This window comes from Carassius auratus, unplaced genomic scaffold (assembly GCF_003368295.1).
Source record: "Carassius auratus strain Wakin unplaced genomic scaffold, ASM336829v1 scaf_tig00215878, whole genome shotgun sequence".
NCBI lineage: Eukaryota > Metazoa > Chordata > Actinopteri > Cypriniformes > Cyprinidae > Carassius > Carassius auratus.
Window position 1 is genome coordinate 143797 of NW_020528288.1, and position 21550 is coordinate 165346.

The 21550-nt window shown below is 35.7% G+C and overlaps 4 protein-coding genes across 5 annotated transcripts in view; 3 read left to right on the plus strand and 1 right to left on the minus strand.

Annotated features, from left to right (window-relative positions):
- Positions 1–631: 631 nt before the first annotated feature.
- On the plus strand, positions 632–5220 carry LOC113096131 (inorganic pyrophosphatase-like). The gene is made up of 11 exons (XM_026261574.1): positions 632–786; positions 1752–1816; positions 2385–2438; positions 2687–2806; positions 3568–3654; positions 3775–3901; positions 3980–4107; positions 4193–4278; positions 4506–4581; positions 4700–4739; positions 4894–5220. Exons 1-11 carry the CDS (start codon positions 726–728, stop codon positions 4923–4925), a joined length of 876 nt encoding a protein of 291 aa, XP_026117359.1. The 5' UTR covers positions 632–725; the 3' UTR covers positions 4926–5220.
- A 794-nt stretch (positions 5221–6014) lies between these two features.
- Positions 6015–8326, plus strand: LOC113096132 (GTP-binding protein SAR1b-like). Its single transcript, XM_026261576.1, has 7 exons — positions 6015–6170; positions 6867–6940; positions 7056–7175; positions 7293–7358; positions 7534–7637; positions 7917–8048; positions 8155–8326. Exons 2-7 carry the CDS (start codon positions 6883–6885, stop codon positions 8269–8271), a joined length of 597 nt encoding a protein of 198 aa, XP_026117361.1. The 5' UTR covers positions 6015–6170; positions 6867–6882; the 3' UTR covers positions 8272–8326.
- A 1133-nt stretch (positions 8327–9459) lies between these two features.
- On the plus strand, positions 9460–15186 carry LOC113096128 (peroxisomal leader peptide-processing protease-like). The gene is made up of 4 exons (XM_026261571.1): positions 9460–11068; positions 11210–11340; positions 12304–12489; positions 12785–15186. Exons 1-4 carry the CDS (start codon positions 10011–10013, stop codon positions 12985–12987), a joined length of 1578 nt encoding a protein of 525 aa, XP_026117356.1. The 5' UTR covers positions 9460–10010; the 3' UTR covers positions 12988–15186.
- The window catches only part of LOC113096130 (testican-2-like), a 31412-nt gene continuing 23718 nt past the window's right edge, over positions 13857–21550 (minus strand). For both annotated transcript variants that reach the window (XM_026261573.1, XM_026261572.1), the window contains 4 exons: positions 21267–21485; positions 18018–18080; positions 16365–16502; positions 13857–15973 (listed from right to left, as the gene is read on the minus strand). In XM_026261573.1, coding sequence (XP_026117358.1) covers positions 15828–15973; positions 16365–16502; positions 18018–18080; positions 21267–21485 — 566 coding nt within the window. In that variant the 3' untranslated portion in view covers positions 13857–15827. The remainder of the gene's footprint in view (positions 15974–16364; positions 16503–18017; positions 18081–21266; positions 21486–21550) is intronic.

The window sequence follows — 21550 nt, forward strand, 5'->3', positions numbered from 1 at the left end:
ATAAAATCAAATAATATAATTTTAAATATTCATTATAAAAGAAAGGTTACGAGAGCGTAAGAATATAACAAAGCGACTAAACCAGTCTATGGAATAAACAACGTACACTTCAGATTATATTACTAATAATTGAGAATTTTCAAATGTTTTAGAAATAAATCTCTTATGCTCACCAAAAATTCACCAAAAAAAGCAATATTGTGAAATATTATTATAATTTCAAATAAGTTATATCAAAGTTATTTATATCAAATGTTATTTTATGTTATTTATGTCAATGTTATTGTGTCAAATGTTATCTGGATTTTCAGCAGTCAGTCTTGAGTGTCACATGATCCTTCAGATCCATTTTTCTAATATGATGATTTGTTGCTCAAGACAACAACAACCCCATTTGGGCACTTGGTTAGGGACAGCTAAAACAGGTGTTTAGAACTGTTTAGAAAATAAAGGTAAGACTTGGTCAGGCTGTACAACCAACTCAAACCAGGCGAAAAAAACAGCTTAGGCTGGTTTTTAAATGAAAGAAACCGCATTAAAAGTGTGTTATTTCCTATTTCCTTTTACAAGATCTAACACTGTCTACTATCACTGCCGATTCACAAATCAACATGCGCTTACGTATTTTGCGCAGATCAGTCTATGCGCATGCGCAACTTCCTCTAGCACATCGCTGCAGTCTTTTTACACACATCCTGCCGGAGTCAATACACAGAGCGCACAATATGAGTTTCTCCACTGAAGAAAGAGGAAACCCTAACACTTTAAGTTATAGGATTTATTTCAGTAAGTATATATTCTGTTCTTCGGGGATTGGTGATGAGAAGTTTGTACGGTAAGGACAGTTACCGTACAATTAAGATGAAAGGGGCTGGGCCGCAAGTCCCACGTGTCGCTTTTTCTCGCGTCATTTATGACCTAAAACCTGATTAAATTAATAAATTTAACGATTTAACGAATTTAGATGATAATCGGTCCATAAAGTTTTTTGTAATTTCTGATTAACTGTAGCTCTGTGTAAAGTTATTTTCAGTTTGAAGAAAGCAAACCTGTTAAACCGGTTACATTTAAAAAACGAGAGTCCCAAAAAAATTATATGTAATTATTACCAACAGTGCAACATCGCAAACTATGTTATTTTTGTTTGCATTGTTGGTATAACCTAAGCTCATTAAAATGTGTAAATGAAGGACAAGTATAAAGGGTTTCTTTTATAGATAGTCATATATACTGACTGCATTGTTTAAAATGAGTTCGGATGAATAAAATACAAAGTTACTAAAGCAGATATAACTATACAATTTTCCACAAAATTGGGTATGCTCTGTTTATTTTAGTTGCCAGCTGTGCATCTCATCCTTAGCAGCAGCATGACGTCACCTGCTCTCTTCTGACAAGTAAAAATTATTGACAAGCTCTATGCACACACGGCAAGATCATTGTTATTAACGTGTGCAGTGTAAAGCAATAATTCACTTCAACATAAAAATTGTGTAATCACCAAACCATCAAACCAGACTTTCTTCTTTGGAACACCTAGTTAAAAGTTATAGAATATCTCAGCTTTCTTTGTACATGAATAATGGAGCGATTAATTCATTTATCTTTTGGATTATTTTATATGCTTCATAAAAGTCAATAAATGCATCCAAAACATACCATTTAATAAAGTTTAAGTGACTGGGCTTGACAATTTCTGAATGTCTGATATACTCTTATAGAATTATTATTATTTATTTATTTTTAACCAGAGAGCTCAGATGGAAAGTACATTTCACCATTCCATGACATACCTATGTATGCAGATGAAGCTCAGGTACAGTATGTTCATTTAATTGTTCATTGTTAGTTTCTCTTCTCCTAGTCCAGGGGTAGGCAAGTTCGGTCCTAGAGAGCCGCAGAGTTCAGCTTCAACCTTAATCAAACTCAAACACACCTGAACAAGTCGATTACTCCGGTACAGGCAGGTGAGGGTTTTTTTCAGGGTTGGAGCTGAACTGTGCAGGACTGCGGCTCTCTAGGACCGAACTTGCCTACTCCTGTCCTAGTCTCAGTGTAGATCCCCCTCCCTTATGGGACCCCTTTGGCAGTGAACGGCCATTTCACAATCCAGCACAGTGTATATCAGTTCTTTATCAGGTGAAGGTACTTGGTCTGTAAGTGGAGTGATCTTTACCCCCTTTCATTAGTGTCATCTTAAATTGTTCAATACTTTGGACTGTTCTGATATCTTACCGGTGTAAATCTTTGATTAATCATTCTCATGGCTTTACATACATTTTTGTGTTTAGGTATATTAAGGTTAAATTATTATGGGAATGTCACATTTAGGCTACTTTCCTTTTTTTAAAATAAAAAATCAATTGCTTTAATTTTCTCTTTAGAACATTTTCCACATGGTTGTTGAGGTACCACGATGGACAAATGCAAAAATGGAGGTAAAGTATGACCAACAGTAAAAAAACTACACCACTTGCAGTATAACAGAATAAAACAATAGAACAGAGGACTTTGTAACAGGCTATTTGTTTTGCAAGGTCATATAGTTACACACTTACACGTACAGTTAAAGGAAAAAGACTTTTAACCTACATTTTGTGGTGGGTTGTGTATTGACATTCAAACTAAATAATGACTCATCAACTAGTTGGTGTTTCTATGAATGACATTATGGTTTACTTCTCAGATTGCTACAAAAGACCCACTGAACCCCATTAAGCAAGATGTGAAGAAGGGCAATTTGCGCTACGTGGCCAATGTTTTCCCTCACAAAGGCTATATTTGGAATTATGGAGCAATCCCTCAAGTAAGCTTTAAATCAGCACTGATCATCACACATTAAACTCAAACAATAAAACAGAAAGAAGGTAGAAACTGCTTCAGTTTCTGGAATCAGTTAACTGTTTAAAATACTACAGATCAAATGTTTGGGATCAGAAATGTATATTTTTTAATTCTTTAATTATTTTTTGGAAAGAAATCTCTTATGCTCACCAAGGTTGCATTTATATGATCAAAAATAAGGTAGAATATTATGATATATTAATGTTCTTTATTTTTTTTATTTAACATATTTTAAAATAGTTATTTCTGTGCTGGTAAAGCTGAATTCTCAGAAACCATTTCTCCAGTCTTCAGTTTCACATTTAGAAATCATTCGAATATGCTGATTTGCTGCTCAAGAAACATTTCATTCATCTTTTATAACATAATAAATGTCGTTATGATCACAAAAGTGTTAATTTGTTTAGAACAATCTTATTGAAGCAAAATTTTAAATGTTAGTTTAAATCTGTTCCATCTTCATGAACACAATTATAAACATATTCTTTTAGTACTTGATAGTTTTATTATGGCTTGTCAATATGAAAATATGATTGTACAGATTTTCCTTCATTTCTTGAGAAATACATTCCATCTCACTGCATTCCAGTGATTTTGGCGGAGACAGATTAGCATTATTCAACTGAAATTAAAAACCTTTCTTGTAGATATGAATTGCATGTGCCATTGTGTTGTTTCCTCCCCTATATTTTTAAATGACTTTCTTTAAATCTTTTCTGACAGACATGGGAAGACCCTGGGCACAAAGACAATGACACAGGGTGTTGTGGTGACAATGACCCAATCGATGTCTGTGAAATTGGAAACAAGGTATAGATATCAGTGTTTGTCTTATTCTGTGAAAGAAAGCTGAAATTATTAAGCAAGCTGTCATACGTGCAGCTACAGTTGGATTAGATAAACAAACCCCACAATGCTGGATCTTCAAAGGTGTGCTGTCGTGGAGATGTTATCAAAGTGAAAGTCCTGGGTGTTTTAGCAATGATCGATGAAGGTGAAACTGATTGGAAAGTCATTGCAATCAACGTTGATGACCCTGAGGCAAAGGACTTGAATAGTAAGTTACACTCGTTGCTTTCAACTTGACTTAGAAGAGATACATATATGTGATACATTTTTCTGGTGTGAAATATAGACATTAGTGATGTGAAGAGACTCAAGCCTGGCTACCTCGAGGCCACAGTTGACTGGTTCAGGAGATACAAGGTACCTGATGGTAAACCTGAAAACCAGTTTGCATTCAATGGAGAGTTCAAAGACAAGGTGTGTAGTTCAGAAAATTGTAATAAACAAGCTCTAATTTGCAATTGGTCATATTTGTCATATAAATATGCTACATTTATTCCAGGACTTTGCCACTGAGACGATCAAAGCCACGCATGGTTTCTGGAAGGCACTGATCTCACAGCAAGCCAATGCTGGAGAACTAAACTGGTAAGGGAATTTTTCTTCAGTGGTACGGAATTTTTTGCTCAGTTTGCATGGTATTTTATTTCAGTTCTGACTGTTTGCACTTTCATTTTCAGTCACTACAGATATAACCTATTGTAGACATGGTTTACTGCTGGAACACATCAACATGATATAAAATATAAAATAATTTTCTTTGCTTTTCCCCTCTTTTAACTTGCTAACTTGCTTTTTTCTCTTTTACTGTGCAGCAAGAACACGTGTGTCTCAGAGGGAGACAGTCCATTCTGCTGTTCGGCAGATGAAGCCAAAGCAGTTGTTGATGGAGTAAGAACTTTGTTTTTGCTTTCAATTAATTTGATAATAGCATAAATAGTGGTTACTTTTGTTAAGTAAGACTTCACTATTGTAGTAACTAAAACTAATTTTTCTTTTCATTTTTCAGTCTTGCCCATGTGGAGAGGCTAGTCCAGTTCCAAGCTCAGGTTTGATTTTGTTTTCGTCTCTTTTCTTTTTTTTCTTTTTTCTACATTGAAACATCAGATCTCCAAAAAAAATACTGTTACTTATCCATTCGAGTTTACACTTTTTCTTTCAAGATGTGACATGATATTTACTTTGTTGTACTGTCTTTTTCAGTTGAAAAATGGTTCTACTATGCAAAGAACTGAAGAACATAACACTGTTAATGGACCAGTCTCATCATGTTTTGAATATGTATGTCATCATCTGTATAGAATAATGGTATTTTATGAAAACAGGGGCACTTAACACCTTATTTAGGGGATTGAATATTACATTAACATTTTAGGGGAGCTAACCAATGTCTTGCTAAGTTAAGTTTTATTTGATAATGGTTGGATATTCTGTGTAACAGATACTAAAGTTAGCTAATAGTCTGGTCAAACTCAGGTACTGTAAAATTCTGAACAAATGCTTTAATAAAGCTTTTCTCATAAGACACTACTATCATTTTTTTTATTAATATCTTTTTTGTATTCCATTGTCTTTACATTATTGAAATATTATGTTGATTACTTGTTGTTTCAAACCCACTTGACTTTCTTTGTTCTGTGCAACAATGGATAATATGCTGGCAGCCTCCTTTACTTTTTTTCTCATACAGTGTAAGTGAGCGGGGACTGGAGATGCCATTCTACCTTACATTCATGAAACAATGTTATACAAGTGTGGAACAAGAAATGATGGAAATTATTTTGGATGATCTAATGCTTTACAATTTAGAATTTCAACAACAGTTTAACATTTTATGATTCTACACTACCCCATTAGTATGCAATTATACCTCTATTTGGGCAATGATATGTTACGCAAACGTGACAAGAAAACTATTTATAATATAGCAAAAGATTTATGCTATAAATTGTTCTTTTGAATTCAGAATCCTGATTAAAATGTTACAGTTTAAATAAAAAATAAAATACGCAGCAGAAATGTTTCTTGAGAATCAAATCAGTATATTGTTATGATTTCTAAAGTATCATGTAACACTTGAGTAATGTCTGCAGAAATGTATGCTTTTTATAGTAATACATTACCATTTAAATTATATTAAAATAGAAAACAGTTCTTATAGATTTTAATATTTTTTCACAATATTACTGTGGTTTATACGAATGCACCCTTGCAGTGAGAATTAAAGACTTGTTTTAAAAACTTTTTTTTTTTTAATCTTACGGTTCCCGAACTTTTGAATGTAAAGTCTTAGCTGTCAGAATAAACAGCCGCAAGTCGGTCAACATTTAGCACCCCGATGCCAACACATTAACCTACAATCGATCTGAGACCACCCTATGCAGCTACGCAGTTCCGGTTAAACGTCAAATTCGGGCTGTTTTTCAGCAGTAGAATACAGACCGGACTGACGGGTCTGCAACAGAAGAGGATCCTCCCAGGTATTTACACGAATATTTTCCTATTGCAGCGTATTTTGTTCTATGCTGTTAGCAAATGACGCGACAATAAATGTAGACATTTGTTACAATGTTTCTATTAAACAAGGTTTTAAGGCTTTATCTAAAACGTCAGTTAACATTTTAACCCTTACAATACCATACTTTGCTCATTCAACTTGAGCATATCTGTTGTTTTGAGTGTGTTAAAGCACTATGGACGTGTTTCTAGAAACGCGCGCTTAACATTTGCGCTGTGAATAGCCTACTGCGGTGTTTACATTTAAGGTAGAGTTGGAAAACAGTATTTTCACTTGGACATGTATGCATCTTAATTTACAATGCAAACCCTTATTACTGTGTACTTGAATTTGAACGCGAGTTGCTGTCATTTGAGTGACAGCTATGTCTGTGTGCTATATCCAAGGCGTCAAATGACAAGGTCTCACAACTAGAAATAGTTTCTTGCGCATGTTGTGTGCGGGATATTGGTTAATACATACGAGGGGGTTTATATTTCTTTTCTTAAATGTACTCTTGGAGACGTTAACTTGGGTCATTTAATAACAGCTGTTTTTCGCCTGCTTACAGTAGATTTAGCTAAAGAGCTTATTCTGGAGTTAGCAGAGCCCCTTGAAAAGTCTGGGATCTTGTACTGCTTTTAAACAATTCTCTCATTCTGCTGCTCATTTATTTCAGGGAACAGGCTACAAAAATGTCTTTCATATTTGATTGGCTGTACAGAGGATTCAGCAGTGTGTTACAGTTATTAGGTAAAGTATCACACACATACTGAAATACTGATGAACACAAATAATAATGTAGCTGATTTTTCTTATTGTTTTTTTTTGTGTGTGTGTGTGCTTTCATAATCTCATTACATTTTAGGACTCTATAAAAAGTCTGGGAAATTAGTATTTCTTGGATTAGACAATGCTGGAAAAACAACATTATTGCACATGCTAAAAGATGATCGACTTGGGCAACATGTTCCAACACTTCACCCTAGTAAGTTGCCTAAAGTGCAGCGTGTTTTTCCATTTTCATATGAGCTTTATACATTTTTCATCGATATGTTGAAGCAATCATTGTACAAAATGTACCGTATCTTGTCTTATCTGTAAGCATCTGAAGAACTGAGTATTGCTGGGATGACTTTCACAACATTCGACCTGGGTGGACATGCTCAAGGTAAAAATAACATTTATTAATAAATGATTAATATATATGGAATTTAAATTGCAAAAAATCACTGATATAGTTAAAAGGAGATTTGTTTGAAAAAAAAAAAATAATATAACAAATTTGTTTAGAAATTCCAGAACAACCTTAAACACAATTGATTTGATCTATTCTCAATCCTCAGCAAGAAGGGTTTGGAGGAATTATCTTCCAGCGATAAATGGGATTGTGTATCTTGTTGACTGTGCTGACCATGAACGTCTACTAGAAGCCAAAACTGAGTTGGATGTAAGTCTACATTTTACTTTCTTTTAGAAATATAATCAATGGGTTTGTATATGACCAGTTATTTACTAATGAATGTTTATCTTTGAACACATCCAAACTCTCAGAAAAAAGGAACCAAGTTGTCTGCTCCGTGAAAGTTTTGTACTTTTTTTAAAAAGTGCAAAGGAATATCACTGCACTGACATCAGTGCACTAATTTCAATTTCTTCCCAGACCCACCAATCAAAAAACAGCCATGTATTTGAATAATAATGAGGGCACCTTGCTTTTTAATCATAGGCCCTCTTAACTGATGAAACCATCTCCAATGTGCCAATCCTTATTTTGGGGAATAAAATCGACCGTCCAGAAGCAATTAGTGAGGATGCGCTGAGAGGAATGTTTGGTCTTCATGGACAGACCACAGGAAAGGTAGGTCATTGAGGGAATAAATTTAATATATGTATAACTTGTATAGTATATTTTACACAATGAATGATATTTTCTGGAGCAGTACATGGTCTTTTGTCTCACACAGGGGAATGTATCACTGAAAGAACTGAACCTGAGGCCAATGGAAGTCTTTATGTGCAGTGTGTTGAAGAGACAAGGATATGGTGAAGGTTTTCGATGGCTTTCGCAATATATTGATTAACCTATTTAATGTGTTTATTAATTAAAAACCTGTGTATCCTTATTTATTAATTGATTATTTATGAATTAATGAAACTAGTAACCAGGGGTGTTATATATATTATCTGAGCCTATAAAATCCAGTGTGGTGATAGAGAAGTATCTGAGATATGCATTAATTCAAGCTACAGTAGAAATTACTTACATAAGTTACATTTACCTTAGCAATATGCTGTTCCCTTTTCTAAAAGCAGGGATAGAAATAGTTTGCTTTAACAGTTGACTGAGCTGGGTTATTTTAAGAGTCGGCGTCAAGTTACAGAACACTTTTTTTCAATCCAGTGTGGATTTGCATCAGTGAAAGGTAAACATACCATTGAACATTTAAATCAAGGATTTTAATCAGGTGAACATCACTTGTGCTGTGAAATTCTGATGTGAAATCATCAGAAGATATAGAATCAGTGTTTTTGTTTTCATGTTACATTACCTCAGTGCCTTAATGTTGGTGTTTTTCCCCTAGTTCTGTATTTGCCACCTGTTCAAAGGAAAAAAACTTCTGAAGTGATATAGTGTGCTATGCCGGTGCCAATGGATACATGCTTGCTTATCAAAATTACCTGAGATTTAAAATGAAATATTTCTATCTAATATATAAAAAATGCAAATATTTGATTTGTATGTAGTATTTTGATACTTTTAAGACTGTGGTTATGTAGCACTCAGTTTACATTAGCCTGTTTCAACACTAAACTACCCGACTGTGTAATGAGTACTTGTTGACTGCCATCTGTAACTTATTTGGAGTTATGGCATGAGAGTATATAGGCTTTTTTAATTCATAGAAAATATGCATGGGCAATGGAAAATGTGTCCTATTACTAGGTCACTTTTACCCATACTTGTAAATAGGCTTAAGTAAAAGGATTGGCAGTGTCAATGCTGCTTTTCTTTTGAATTAGCTAATTATGGACATGCACATGTAGCATTTCTGCACTGAAGAAAGCATTAAATAAATAAATAAATAAATATATATATATATATTTTGAATTTTCCGTGTGTACTTTGATCTAAAAAAAATCACACATATATGTAGGCCTATATGAAATTATGAATCGTAAAAACATTTAAAACAACTGTGACATTATAGTAAAAAAAAAAAAACCTTACCCTTGTGACGTGACCATCTGAATGAACAAGCACATTGTTGCACAAGAAAACATTCGTAAAACGTAATAAACGACGTCTGGTTTGAATTCGAAAACTTTCTTTGTTGTTGGATCTTTTCAATGAATCATTTGAACTGTTTAACTAAAACGTCTCGACATACAGTAGCAATCGTATTTTTAACGTGGACGTAAAAGAATCACTGAACCGGTTTTACGAAACGAATTGTTCAAAAGAGTCGAACTCCAAATTGCAACATTCATCGACCACGTGACTAGTTTTACGCCAATGAAACCATACCAGGAAGACTTGCAGACAGCGCGTGCAACAAAATTAAGTCGGCGACAAATTAATATAGATATTATTAAATTATCCAATTTGTCAGACGTATTCGTTGTAACTCTGACTAGTTGTTATTGACAAATTGTGTTTGTTAGCACTTATTTATAATTTGCCCTCCAGCAGCCCCGCGTTTGACGTTTGTATCTTGAACTAATTTCAAGATGCAAGAATTATTGTTATTACTATTAGCTTAAAAAAGTGACAATTTGAAGCAACTAAAAACTGTTGTATCTATGTAACCAACGTTTGAAAATGAAGAATGTGGAAGAAACATGTTGTGTTGTCACAGTGTCCGAGAAGCCACTCAACCTCACATCTGGATCTCAGAATAAAGAACTAAGCTGTAGTGGAGTGTTTCTGAATTACCAGGCTGGGATTGTAGTCTGTAGTGGCATTTTGTTCTCACGCTTTATCAATGACAGACAGTGCATGGAGAAAAACGCGAAAATTTTACATTCCGAGAGTTTCACTAAAGAGATACAAGTTAGTTTAGATTACATTCACCTTTGTGCCAACCAATCGTGTGCAACGGACAGACGCAATACGAGCCGTCAAGAGGCTCAACTGTTAATGATGATCAATTGTGTGGAGTTTCAAGATGCATTTCAGAAGATCTTCAAAGGGGCTGATAACTGGGGCTTTTGTAGTGGCACATTGGATACAGAAGTTCTAGAAGACTCCAGGTTTTTAAGTTGGTTTGCACTTTTAAAAGTGCCGACTTCATCCTCATGCACCTGTAAGGAAACTATTCCATGGGTGGAGAGTGGCAGTCTTAAAAAGGGATGTCATGTCATCGCATGTGGGTCTCCTTTTGGTGCTCTCTGTCCAGACCTCTTCATGAACACAATTAGTAAAGGTATAATTAGTAATCTGGCAGGTCATGAGAATGCCCTGGTCCTGACTGATGCCCGCTGCTTGCCTGGCACCGAAGGAGGTGGTGTTTTTATTAGTAAAGGAAACAGATCTTACCTTGTGGGTTTGATCGTTTCACCACTTTGCTGGAAATCAGATGAATGGATTGGGCTGACACTTGTGTGCTCGGTTCACCTGATTCTGAAAAACATGCTAAAGGCTGGTGCCATCCAGGAGTCACTGATAGAAAAGTCATCTCAGTTAATTACTGGCTCTTTTCAAGATCCATTAACTACAAACCGAAAACCAGGCTCTGAATTTTTCACTGGAGTTCTGCTGATTGAGAGCGGCCATCTGTGGGGTTCTGGTGTGCTGCTAAACCAGAATCTGGTTCTGACCTGCAGGCATGTAGTGAATGAAAAATCTGAGCTCACAGTCAGAGTCAACTTTGGAGAAAGGTAATCTGCTTTGAATTCATTACTTATAATTATAAGGCCTAAAGAAGTGTCATTTTGTTTGGTGACCTTTGGTAAACATGCTACATGTTACTTGTATTTTAATCACTGTGGGACTTGTAATATCTAAACTTTCCACCTCAGATTTCATGCAGTAAGTGGTAAGGTGCTGTATTCATCAGCACCATCATCTCCCTATGATATCGCTGTAATGGAGCTTCAGGAACCTCTTGCCGCCTCCGTAAAAACACAGTTTACCACATACCTTCACCCAGGTAATTTGCTGCAAACCTGTTTTATTGAGACTCATATTTAGCCATGTTTGATTCGAGATTTCTGTGGATGTCTAATGCTACCAACATAAGACAAAATAACATTTGTTTATCCAGTGTGTCACTTTATGTGTGTGATAATTTCATATCCAAATATCAGGTGGTTTTGTATTAATTTTGACACTACATTTATATTTTTATATTTAACCGTACAATGATTATTAATGTGATATCCGATACTGTATTTTTTTACATTCAAAATATAACTGGAAGTGTACTTTTGTCAAATAAGAATAAATCATGCTTTGATAAATCATATAGAAATAAACAGGCAAAATTGTGACACACATATAATTCTAAGATAAAAGTTGAAATGGTTATGGCATGAAATGTCAAAATTATGAGAAGTCATAAATATTTATGACATAAAAAGTGAACTATTACATAATTATGACTTATGGCATTATGGCAAGTCAAGTGACAAAATAAAAGTAAATGCAAAAATTATGACAGCAATTATGACCGTAAGTCAGAATTGTGAAATTATTATTATTGTGTCATTTCAGCATAAAAATCGGTGTAATTAAATTTCATTGATACTTCAAATTTATTTTATCTGGACTATTTAATATTACACAGAAATCCTGCTTAAATTCCTGCAACCCTTGAACTGATTTTTATTGTTGTTAGATAGAACCAAGTGAACATAATGACTGGTCAAAACAAAACATTTGACTTTTCAGCATTATGTATCATCCTGAAAAGGAACATAGATACATTTAAATGCATTACACTTACAGATTGATCGCTATATATATATATATATATATATATATATATATATATATATATATATATATATATATATATACACACACTAATTTAATACATTTAAATGAATTTTGTAACTGTGAGTACTTTGTACCCGTGCAGCCCCTGGAATTCTCATGTTGTGTGTTTGTTTAGGTGAGGATGTGCTTGTTGTGGGTTATGGAGCTTTAGGGAGCAGCTGTGGCCCTTCATTGACCTCAGGGATCTTATCCCGAGTTATTACCCATCAGTCACGTCCTGTGATGCTGCAGACTACTTGTGCTGTGCAGTCTGGAGCCAGTGGTGGTGCTGTGCTTCGTTCTGCCACTGGAGAATTGTTAGGTAATATCACACATTTAATATGTAGCAGTTAGAAATTAATGGAAAAGGTGTTGTTTTTCAGAACATCAACCAGTTGTGCTTCAGTAAAAATGCAGTATCAAGTGGAGATTGAAATATACAATACCTTCTCTAACCAGAAGGGGGCACCATATGACCAATTAAGCATATTATTCTCTCTTATAGAGCATTCTAGCTCTCCTTTGATGACAATGTCTATTTAAATCTTGCTTTCATAGGCAGATTCTTTCGCAAGTTTGAAGTTAAATGTTTTTAATCTTATATATTCCAAAATTAGGTATCGTGTCCAGTAACACAAGAGACTTTGCAGCAAAAGTGACATATCCCCACCTGAACTTCAGCATCCCAGTGACTGTTCTGGAGCCTCTGCTGAGATGTTTTGCTCAAACGGGAGATGCTGCTGTGTTTAAGGTCTTAGACAGTGCAGAGGACGATGTCAGGAAGATATGGAGACTACAAAGCCTTCAAAGCAAGCTTTAATCAATCTCCAACATTTCAGTGAAACTTTAAAATTCTTTGAACTTGACTATTTAAGAATACACAAAAAATCCTGCTTATTTTCCTGCATCCCTTAAACTGATTTTAATTTTTATCAGATACAAGCAAGTGAATCTAAGGACTGGTCAATACAAAATGTTATTTTCAGCACTATGTCATATAACCCTACATTTGTAACGATTTTGGATTAAAAAATACATTTATCATACATTTTTAAACATTATAACTAAATAAAACAAACTGAGTAAAAAAAGTTTTCAGCCCTGGTTTCTAATTCCAATTTTAGAATGTTTGCTGCACTGTATCACTAATATATGAATGTGTGCCAACACTAAAACAATGCAGTGTTACAGCAGAGCTTCATCATGCGCTTTTTCGTAAAATAGTTAGAAACCAGGGATGAAAACCAGAAATGGTTAGAAACCAAGGATTCTAGATTGATACCAAGCAAGCTACACTGGATTGCTAAAATATGAAATGTATGTCAATAATGAATCAATGCAGTATAATCAATAGAGTATAATAGCAGATAATTATAATTTCATCATGCACATTTTTTCTTCTTAATGTTAAATGAGGTTTAATTTTCTTAATGACAATAAGTGAATATTTGAAAGATGTGTTTACAGCATGCCTTCTATTAAAATTAAAATGTCTTTTTGAACTCTCTGGTGACTCTTGTATGCCTTGATTATCAACTTCTGTTGGTTATTTTTGGTAGTTATTATGAATTGCACATCTCAAAAAAAAAAGTGGGTTAAAAAGATGTGTTTTCTCATGTCTCCAGTATCACATGAAAATTAGCATGTCGCAGAGTCTTGGGAGTAATTAGGAGAACAAAGGAACAGCACTTTCGGGCCCAGTGCCTTTAATCATATTCAGGCAAGAAAGATGACACACTCGGACAAAGAAACATGCAACTAAATGCAAATATACTGCAACTCAGCGTAAATATAATGTTTTCTAATCAGTAAATCCAAGTATTTACAATAATAATGGCATGTACAGTACAATACAATCGTACACTTGTCCAAGTGGTATAACGTCACTGTTAGCAGACTCCCGAACACTGCTGAGTAAGATATCAGGACATTCACTATTGACTTTAAATGAGCAGGCCATCTTTCCACTCCATCACACCAGCAAGGTGGTGTCGTCTATGATGATAATCCACAACTAATTTAAATATCAACAAGATTCGTCTCAATGACATTTGGAGGATTTATATTCTTCTGTAGATGCCATGGTACATTGATGAATGTGTTTACGCTGGGGATGTTACCATATCAAATGCATTTTCTCTTCCCTGTGTGGAGCTTAGATAGAAATCACGTCTGAGTGAATTATCATACCATGCTGAGGCTGTAATTCATACATGTTTTACAGCATTTTAACTCTAAAAATGGATGCTTAAGATATTTTTTACTGCGGGACTCATGTACTTCACCTTTAGTCGTAGATTTTAAGATTCAGATCTTGAATATAAATCCTTGCAGCACCAGATTTACACCTAGGAACATTACAGCCAACACATCTTTCACTGCAAATGATGGGAAGATCTGATTAGAAGACATCTGCAAAGACAGATTGGTCCCTTTGGGTATATGAGAGAGAATATGTCAGAATGCATTTTCGAAAGCTCATTCCTGCCTCTCGTGTTCATCCATACACTGCCTCGTTATAATAGCTGTGTTGCATCAGAAGTACCGTATTACAGCCTGACCTAGTGGAGTATAAGCAAATTCTATTATGACAGACATATGAAACCAGAGCGCACATATCTCAGGATTTATGACTGTCCATTTAAAAGAAAACAATGATTTGGACGTCGGGGTGAGGGAGAAAGCTACTGCATTGAGGCGTAATTTATATGAAAATATAATGCTTTGCCATCTCTGGTTTCAGTGGATTATTACACAAAAGACAGGAATAAAATAGTGCCTTTAGGACAAGGATCGTCTTGTAGAAGTGCATTGTGTATTTCTGGCAAGTAGCCTAAAATCTCTTGTAGTTTGTGTGCGTGGAGAAATAGTTCTTCAAATACACTGACAAGGCTACTTTATCTCAAGACATTTACGACTATATCTACTTCAAGGAAGCAAAGAAATGATGCAGAGACTGTTTCAGCCAGAGTAGGCTAACAGTCTTAGCTTTTTGAGCTAAGCTAAGCTAACTAAGCTCTTAGTGTTTTTGGACTTTGTGTCTTTGTATTTATAGTAATCTGTATTCATATTCGCTAAATCATTTGGAGTACATTTTTAAAAAATTCACAGAAACTCTTTAACAGCAAAACATTACCAGCAGTCTCAGTTCCCAAAGAAAGCAGTTGCTGATGGTCGACAGAAGATCTAATGAAACAGGTTAGACCCTAAAGCCTGCCTATCGTTATATACATACTTTAAAAAGTCGCTTTAGACTTAACAGGTATCATTTCTGAATGTATAATGACGAAAGTATGTATTTATTAGACTTGCATAAGAATGCATCACATCACACCTATCAAGCGCCTAATTCTGAAACTCGTGTTTGCAGATGCTATAGACTGATTCAGGAGAAAACTCTTGCACTTACAACAAAAATATGATGTTTTACAAGTATCCGTGAGCCCAATAATTGAAAACTCTTTCCCAGTACCATAATCTCACTACAACTAACACTAACCAAGCCACCCCCCCACCCTCCCCAATTCAATGCTGTTTGGTGTGCAATATAAAGATGACAGACCCTCCAGTGTCCACTGTTTAATGTCAGAAGATAGAGCTGCCTCTGTAGAAATGGGCCACAGAAAGCTACGTCGAACAAGGCGAGAATCACATTTCGTTTTACCAAATGTATCCGCCGTCATCTACCTCCCCCACCTCCCCTTCCTCCTCCTCAGCCTCCTCGCCGTTCTCCTCCGCCTCCTTTTCTTCCTCATCTTCCCATCCGAGCCCGCTGCCAAAATCGCCCGAGTACGTGACCATCTCATCTGCAAAATGGAAATGTTGTTAAAAAAACATTGTGAGCGATTTAGACTAAACAATAGGCACTTGGTGGGAGAACAATAGACAAAATTGTTGTGAGGTGTGACTTTGAAATTGGGCTTTTTAATCGTTATTTTATGTCCAGTCAGGGGATTTGTTCTTATCACCTGCAGGTCCGTCGCAGCCAGTAGTAATTAATCTTAAGGACCTTTATTTGGGTGAGACAACTGCTCTTTTGGAATGGAAATGAACCTGGCCTAATGAATGTAGCACTTGGTCTTCTGTCAGATGGATGACTGATTATTTTGTGGATCTAAGCCCTAAGCCCTGTAGCTACAGAAGGAGCATTGTCCTCTGTATAGTGTGTGTGTGTGTGTGTGTTGTGCTCGTGCTCACCACAGTCGGGGTTGCCATGGATTCTGGAGCCCATTAACTCTCCTCCATGCTGGTCCACACACCAGCACTCCCCTCTGCTCTTGTCACACTGCAGTCTCCTGTAAAAGCCGTCCTCATCACAGCTGGGAATGTATGTATCTGAAACAAGCAGGGAGAGAAACACACAGACACGCACGTTTTGAGAACATTTTACATTCATTTTCAGATCCCATACAAAACGAGTGTTGCATCACGGGTGACATTCCAAACTAGTTTGCATATTGCTGTAAATCATGTGACAGACTCAAGCGACACCGCTCATTGTAATGCATAAAATGTAACCTTGGCGAGGGTTGAGGGCTGGGTTTCTGTCTGCAGTGTCTCGAATCATTATGCACGGTAAAAAAACAACTGCAAAGAGTAATAAACATATATTTCCACATAATCATTGTGATCTATGAAATGCAGGAGTGTATTAAGGGACAATTCTTTAAAAGCCAGTTTTAACCATTCAGAATGTGATGTTTTATCCTAACCACCACCACCACGGGTGATTCCATTGACCCTTACCCATAATTCAACCTGACTATCCTATTTATGTCTTTGTGTGCTTTTTATTTACGAGAACATAAATTAAGCAGCTGGTGCAAGTGATGACCATGTGCAACTGTAAAAGAAAATATATAAATAGATATATAGAATCATTTCCCTTTGTGATTTAATAATTAATCCCTCAGAGAGTTACAGACAGATTGTTTTTTGTTTTTTAGGGTTAAGCTTTTGCTTTGACACTTACCCATAATTCTAGACGACTGTCTTCTTTTTATGTAATTGTGTTTTACATTTATGGCAACATAAATTAAACGAGGCTCGACAAATATAATGATACTCCTTGAAGCTCTGGAATATTTATCATAATCTTGCATGGCAATGGACAGATTTACAGTCCTCTCAAAATATGCAATTAAAAAAGGCAGAAAATGATTATATCTCTTTTTTTAAAAGAATATAATAAGTAAAAATATGTTTTTTATTGTGATTTAACTGTAAATGCATTATAGAGTTAAACGGGTTGCACATGGGCTTTTTCTCAGGACTTTAATCTTTTCCATTTTTGAACATTTATTCAACATGGCTGGCAAAAATGGTAATGAACTATGGAATATTAATATAATTTTTTTTGGAATGCATGGATGTGTAACTTTCTTAACATGTATAATACGGGGGGTGGGGGGGGGTTATTTTATAGGTTTAGATTTTACATTAGGATATTTTCTTCCCTTTGTGATTTAATAATAAATGAACCTCAGAGTAAACATCGGTTAATATAATAACAATGAAACTGTTTATTTGTATTATATACATCTATATTTGTTCTCAGGCTTTGGGGGCTGTTTGCATGGGCTGCCTCTGATAGGCTGAAGCATCTGCAGCATGTCCTTGGAGAGTCCTAAGAGCACTGCAGCCAAACATGCAGCACTGCCCACAGCCACTTACCTCCCTTCTGCCTCGTTTTCCTTTTATCCAACCTTCTTTCTTCCATTCTTTCATCTATAAGTTGTATACATTCTATATAACCTTTTTCTCTTGTTCTCCCTTTGTTCCTCTCATTCACACCTTAATTTGCCCTTCCCGCGATAGTACAGCGAGTCTCAGCGGAGCGTTCATTCTTACCTGGTTTCTTCTTGGCTCCTTCTTGCAATTGGATTCGCTCTAGTTCAGCCAGGCATGGAGGCTCTGTGGAAGAAAAACAATCACTGTCTTTAGGGAAGAGTCGGCGCTAATCTCCCCCAGACAAGCGCTTCACACGAGCTCCCCCACCAACTCCCAGATGAGGCGGCATTACACCAGGGCTGCTCTCCGTGCAGCTGTACAATCAGATCACACTATCACACCCAAACACAGCCGCATTTTAAAAGTGCCACAATAGACAGCTCTAATCTCTAGTTTTACGACAATACAATTCATGAAAGAAAGAGTCAATTAAATTTGTAGTTATAGAACATGGTTTAAATAGGTTTTGGACAAAATTAACACCCGTTATAGAATGTTTCTATATTGCAATTTTCTGTTAAATGCCCTGAGGTGAAATGTACAACCTTCTTATAATATATTAGAGTAATATTATTCTAAAAAGGAAAATCCTGTAATCATTTGCTGACTTTCTTCTGAGGAACACAAAAGAAGTTATTTAGCATAATGTCCAAGATGCTCTTTTCAGTTCAATGAAAATAAATGGCTGAGATGGACCAATATGCCCAATAATTAAAACAATTTAAATATTAATTCTCTTTTTAAAAAAGGTATCTTCTTTAGATTTAGAGATTCTTTCAGAGCATATCACTCTATCATTAATACTGACATTTTCTAACCTTATTACACTATAGTCTTTTTTAAAAAAAATATTGCGAATACTGGAATATAAAGTGATTTTAAAAATGAAATGATATTGTTATATTATAATATGAAACTAAAACTGGCAGTAGGTGGCAAGTCCCTGTCTTAATGAGTAAATCATTCATTCATTCTATGTATTTATTTTGCTGCTTATTTATTCAAAAGACAAGCAATCGACTTTAGTAATGAGTTAGTGAATCATTCATTCAAACAATTAAACAATTTAATGGTCCTTTTTAAAGCTTGACAGCCCTAGTCCCCATTTACATCCATTTCAAGGAAAAGAGCAGCCTGGACATTCTCCCCAAACATCTTCTTGTGTATTCCACATAGGAAAGAGAGTAATACAGGTTCGGGAATGGTATGAAGGTTAGTAAATGATGACAGAATGTTTCCTTAAATAAATAAATCAGTGCAGCACATACAGGAATATTCGCCAATGCTTCAACACTATCACTATGTTAGGGCCGGACAGGTCAAGTCTAAAAAAATGCAGCAGGTTTCTGTCTGACTGCCCGTCTGGTTTTAGTCCCAGAGAGTTTGAGGCTGAGCAGGCTGTCAACAACCAACACTGATGTTGTTTTTCCCTCTGCAATGGCCATTTCCTATCCACCGGGGGAAATACAAGGGGAAGACAAAGTGTGACAGGCCAAAAGCAACTGTGCCCTACCCAGGAGAAATGAGAGTGCCCAGCCACATATCGTGAGCAGAATCACATCAAACAAGAGCTAGGCTGGTCTAGTGTGTGTATGTGTGTTAAGACGCTGCTAAGATACAGCTCTGTGCCCCTCCAGTGCGATGCACAGTGGAGCATATGTCTGTTTGTGTCAAGAAACTTGCCATGCTCCATGGTTTAAGTAAACACACACACACACACACACATAGGAATTCCTCAAACAAAAGAACACACTTACGAGTCTCATTAATATGTAGAGCATGTTGCGATAAACACATGCACATGCAAACAGACCTACGCTCTCCCCTACTGACAAACACACACACTGACTGTCAGTCACCCTAGCAGCACACACTGAATAGCAATTCCTCCCGACTTATGCATCTCGTCAAAATGAATACTGTAAATCACTCTCTCCACATGCCACAAACAGCTAAAGGTCAATGAATGCCTTCTCCAGCCCTCTCATCTCTCATTTTCTCTCCAAAGGGAGTGTTTGTAGAGGAAATGAAAGATTTGGATTACAATAATCCAAACATATGGTTCCCCTCCCCCCTTTAATGTTTGATTATATTTAGAAAACTAATTAAACTTAATCCAGTGCAAACTGAATGAGTTAGTGGCATGAGTCTGAAGAACTCTCAGCACACAGATGGATTTTTCTAAAGCCCTGCCTCTTCTGACTGGTGTCTTCTTTATCTTCAACGCCAGTACAGTGCGTGCTGATGTAAAATAAATGCATTCTGAGACCAGCCTTTGCATGCAATATCGTCTTCTAGGCTTTCGTAATGGAATCATCATTTCAGATTTGAAAGCCCTAACTCTCTGAAGCAGTATTCAACACGCTCAAACACAGACTAGTGCTGGCACTGATGTTCGGCCATGTGTCCCCCTTCTGTCATGCTGATATAACCAAACAGAACAAACTGTGGACTGTGGCACTGACCAGCATCCTGTAGGGCACAAATGTGCAATGCTGAGGCAATGATCCCAGTATGAGCTGATTTCAAATCTGAAGTGTGAGATGTTTCAATGTTACTTTTTTGAGTCTTTGCCTTCAGATGAAAATATTTCACTAAAATGCCATCTTTTTTTTTTTTGTCAAAGTTGACACTATTGATCAGGAATGAAACTAGCATGTTTTCTCTCTCTCTCTTTTTTTAAATATATGTATTGATTGATAATATATATTTTTTTCCATGTGATTTTTATCAACAGTATGTTTTAATTAAATTTAGTTAATTATCAAGATGCAGATTTTTTTAAATGACACACTACTACAAAAGTTTGGGGTCAGCAAGATGCTTTTTAAGAAAGTCATTTTTTTAAGGACACATTAAATGGATCAAAATTGACAGTAGAGGATTGATAATGCTACATAAATTATGTATCTATTGTTTCTATTAAAATATATTTTAACACAACATTGATAATAATAATAATAAATGTATTGAGAGCACCAGAACATCATATTAGAATGATTTCTGAAGGATCATGTGACACTGAAGTAATAATGCTGAAAATAAATTAACAAGAAAATATATTAAAATAGAAAACTGTTATTTTACATGATAATAATATTTCACAACATTGTTTTTCTGTATTTTTCATAAGAGGCTTCGGTCATAATATAATTCGGTTATAAGTACTAATAAACAGCCAGTATTTTAATAACAGGCATGCTAATAGAGAGATCTGGTCCCTAAGTGATACCGAGGCTTCTTTCAAAAATGTAAAATTTTCAATGGTAGTGCACTGAATATTTGGTAGTATATAGAATATTTCATCATTATATTATTAAAAAAATCACTAAGACCTGCTTTAATTGGGTAAAGATACTAAAAACTCACTTTCTCTCCAAAAGCAGAGGCACCACTCAGCTGTTGAGACTTTGCCATCATGGTAGGAGTCGCAGGAGTTGAAGAAGGGCCGTATGCACACTTCATACTTGTCCAGATTAATGGCAGACAGCTCAGCTTGATCCAGATACAGGTCACTGTTCGTGTCCAGCTTAGAGAACATCCAGCCAATAGAGTCCTTACAGGTCGCAACAAGAGTTCGGTCCACAACTGTGCACAAACAATCACAAGTTACATGTTAACGCAAGATAAATACTAGCTTAAATACTGTAATA

Bases quoted from the DNA above. Each gene is read 5' to 3' on its own strand.
- LOC113096132 (XM_026261576.1), top strand. From the start codon at position 6,883: ATGTCTTTCATATTTGATTGGCTGTACAGAGGATTCAGCAGTGTGTTA. The intron at 6,941-7,055 runs GTAAAGTATCAC...ATTACATTTTAG, and splicing joins CAGTGTGTTACAGTTATTAG to GACTCTATAAAAAGTCTGGG. The intron at 7,176-7,292 runs GTAAGTTGCCTA...CTTATCTGTAAG, and splicing joins TGTTCCAACACTTCACCCTA to CATCTGAAGAACTGAGTATT.
- LOC113096131 (XM_026261574.1), top strand. From the start codon at position 726: ATGAGTTTCTCCACTGAAGAAAGAGGAAACCCTAACACTTTAAGTTAT. The intron at 4,108-4,192 runs GTGTGTAGTTCA...CATTTATTCCAG, and splicing joins ATGGAGAGTTCAAAGACAAG to GACTTTGCCACTGAGACGAT. The intron at 4,582-4,699 runs GTAAGAACTTTG...TTCATTTTTCAG, and splicing joins CCAAAGCAGTTGTTGATGGA to TCTTGCCCATGTGGAGAGGC.
- LOC113096128 (XM_026261571.1), top strand. From the start codon at position 10,011: ATGAAGAATGTGGAAGAAACATGTTGTGTTGTCACAGTGTCCGAGAAG. The intron at 11,341-12,303 runs GTAATTTGCTGC...GTGTTTGTTTAG, and splicing joins TACCACATACCTTCACCCAG to GTGAGGATGTGCTTGTTGTG. The intron at 12,490-12,784 runs GTAATATCACAC...TTCCAAAATTAG, and splicing joins TGCCACTGGAGAATTGTTAG to GTATCGTGTCCAGTAACACA.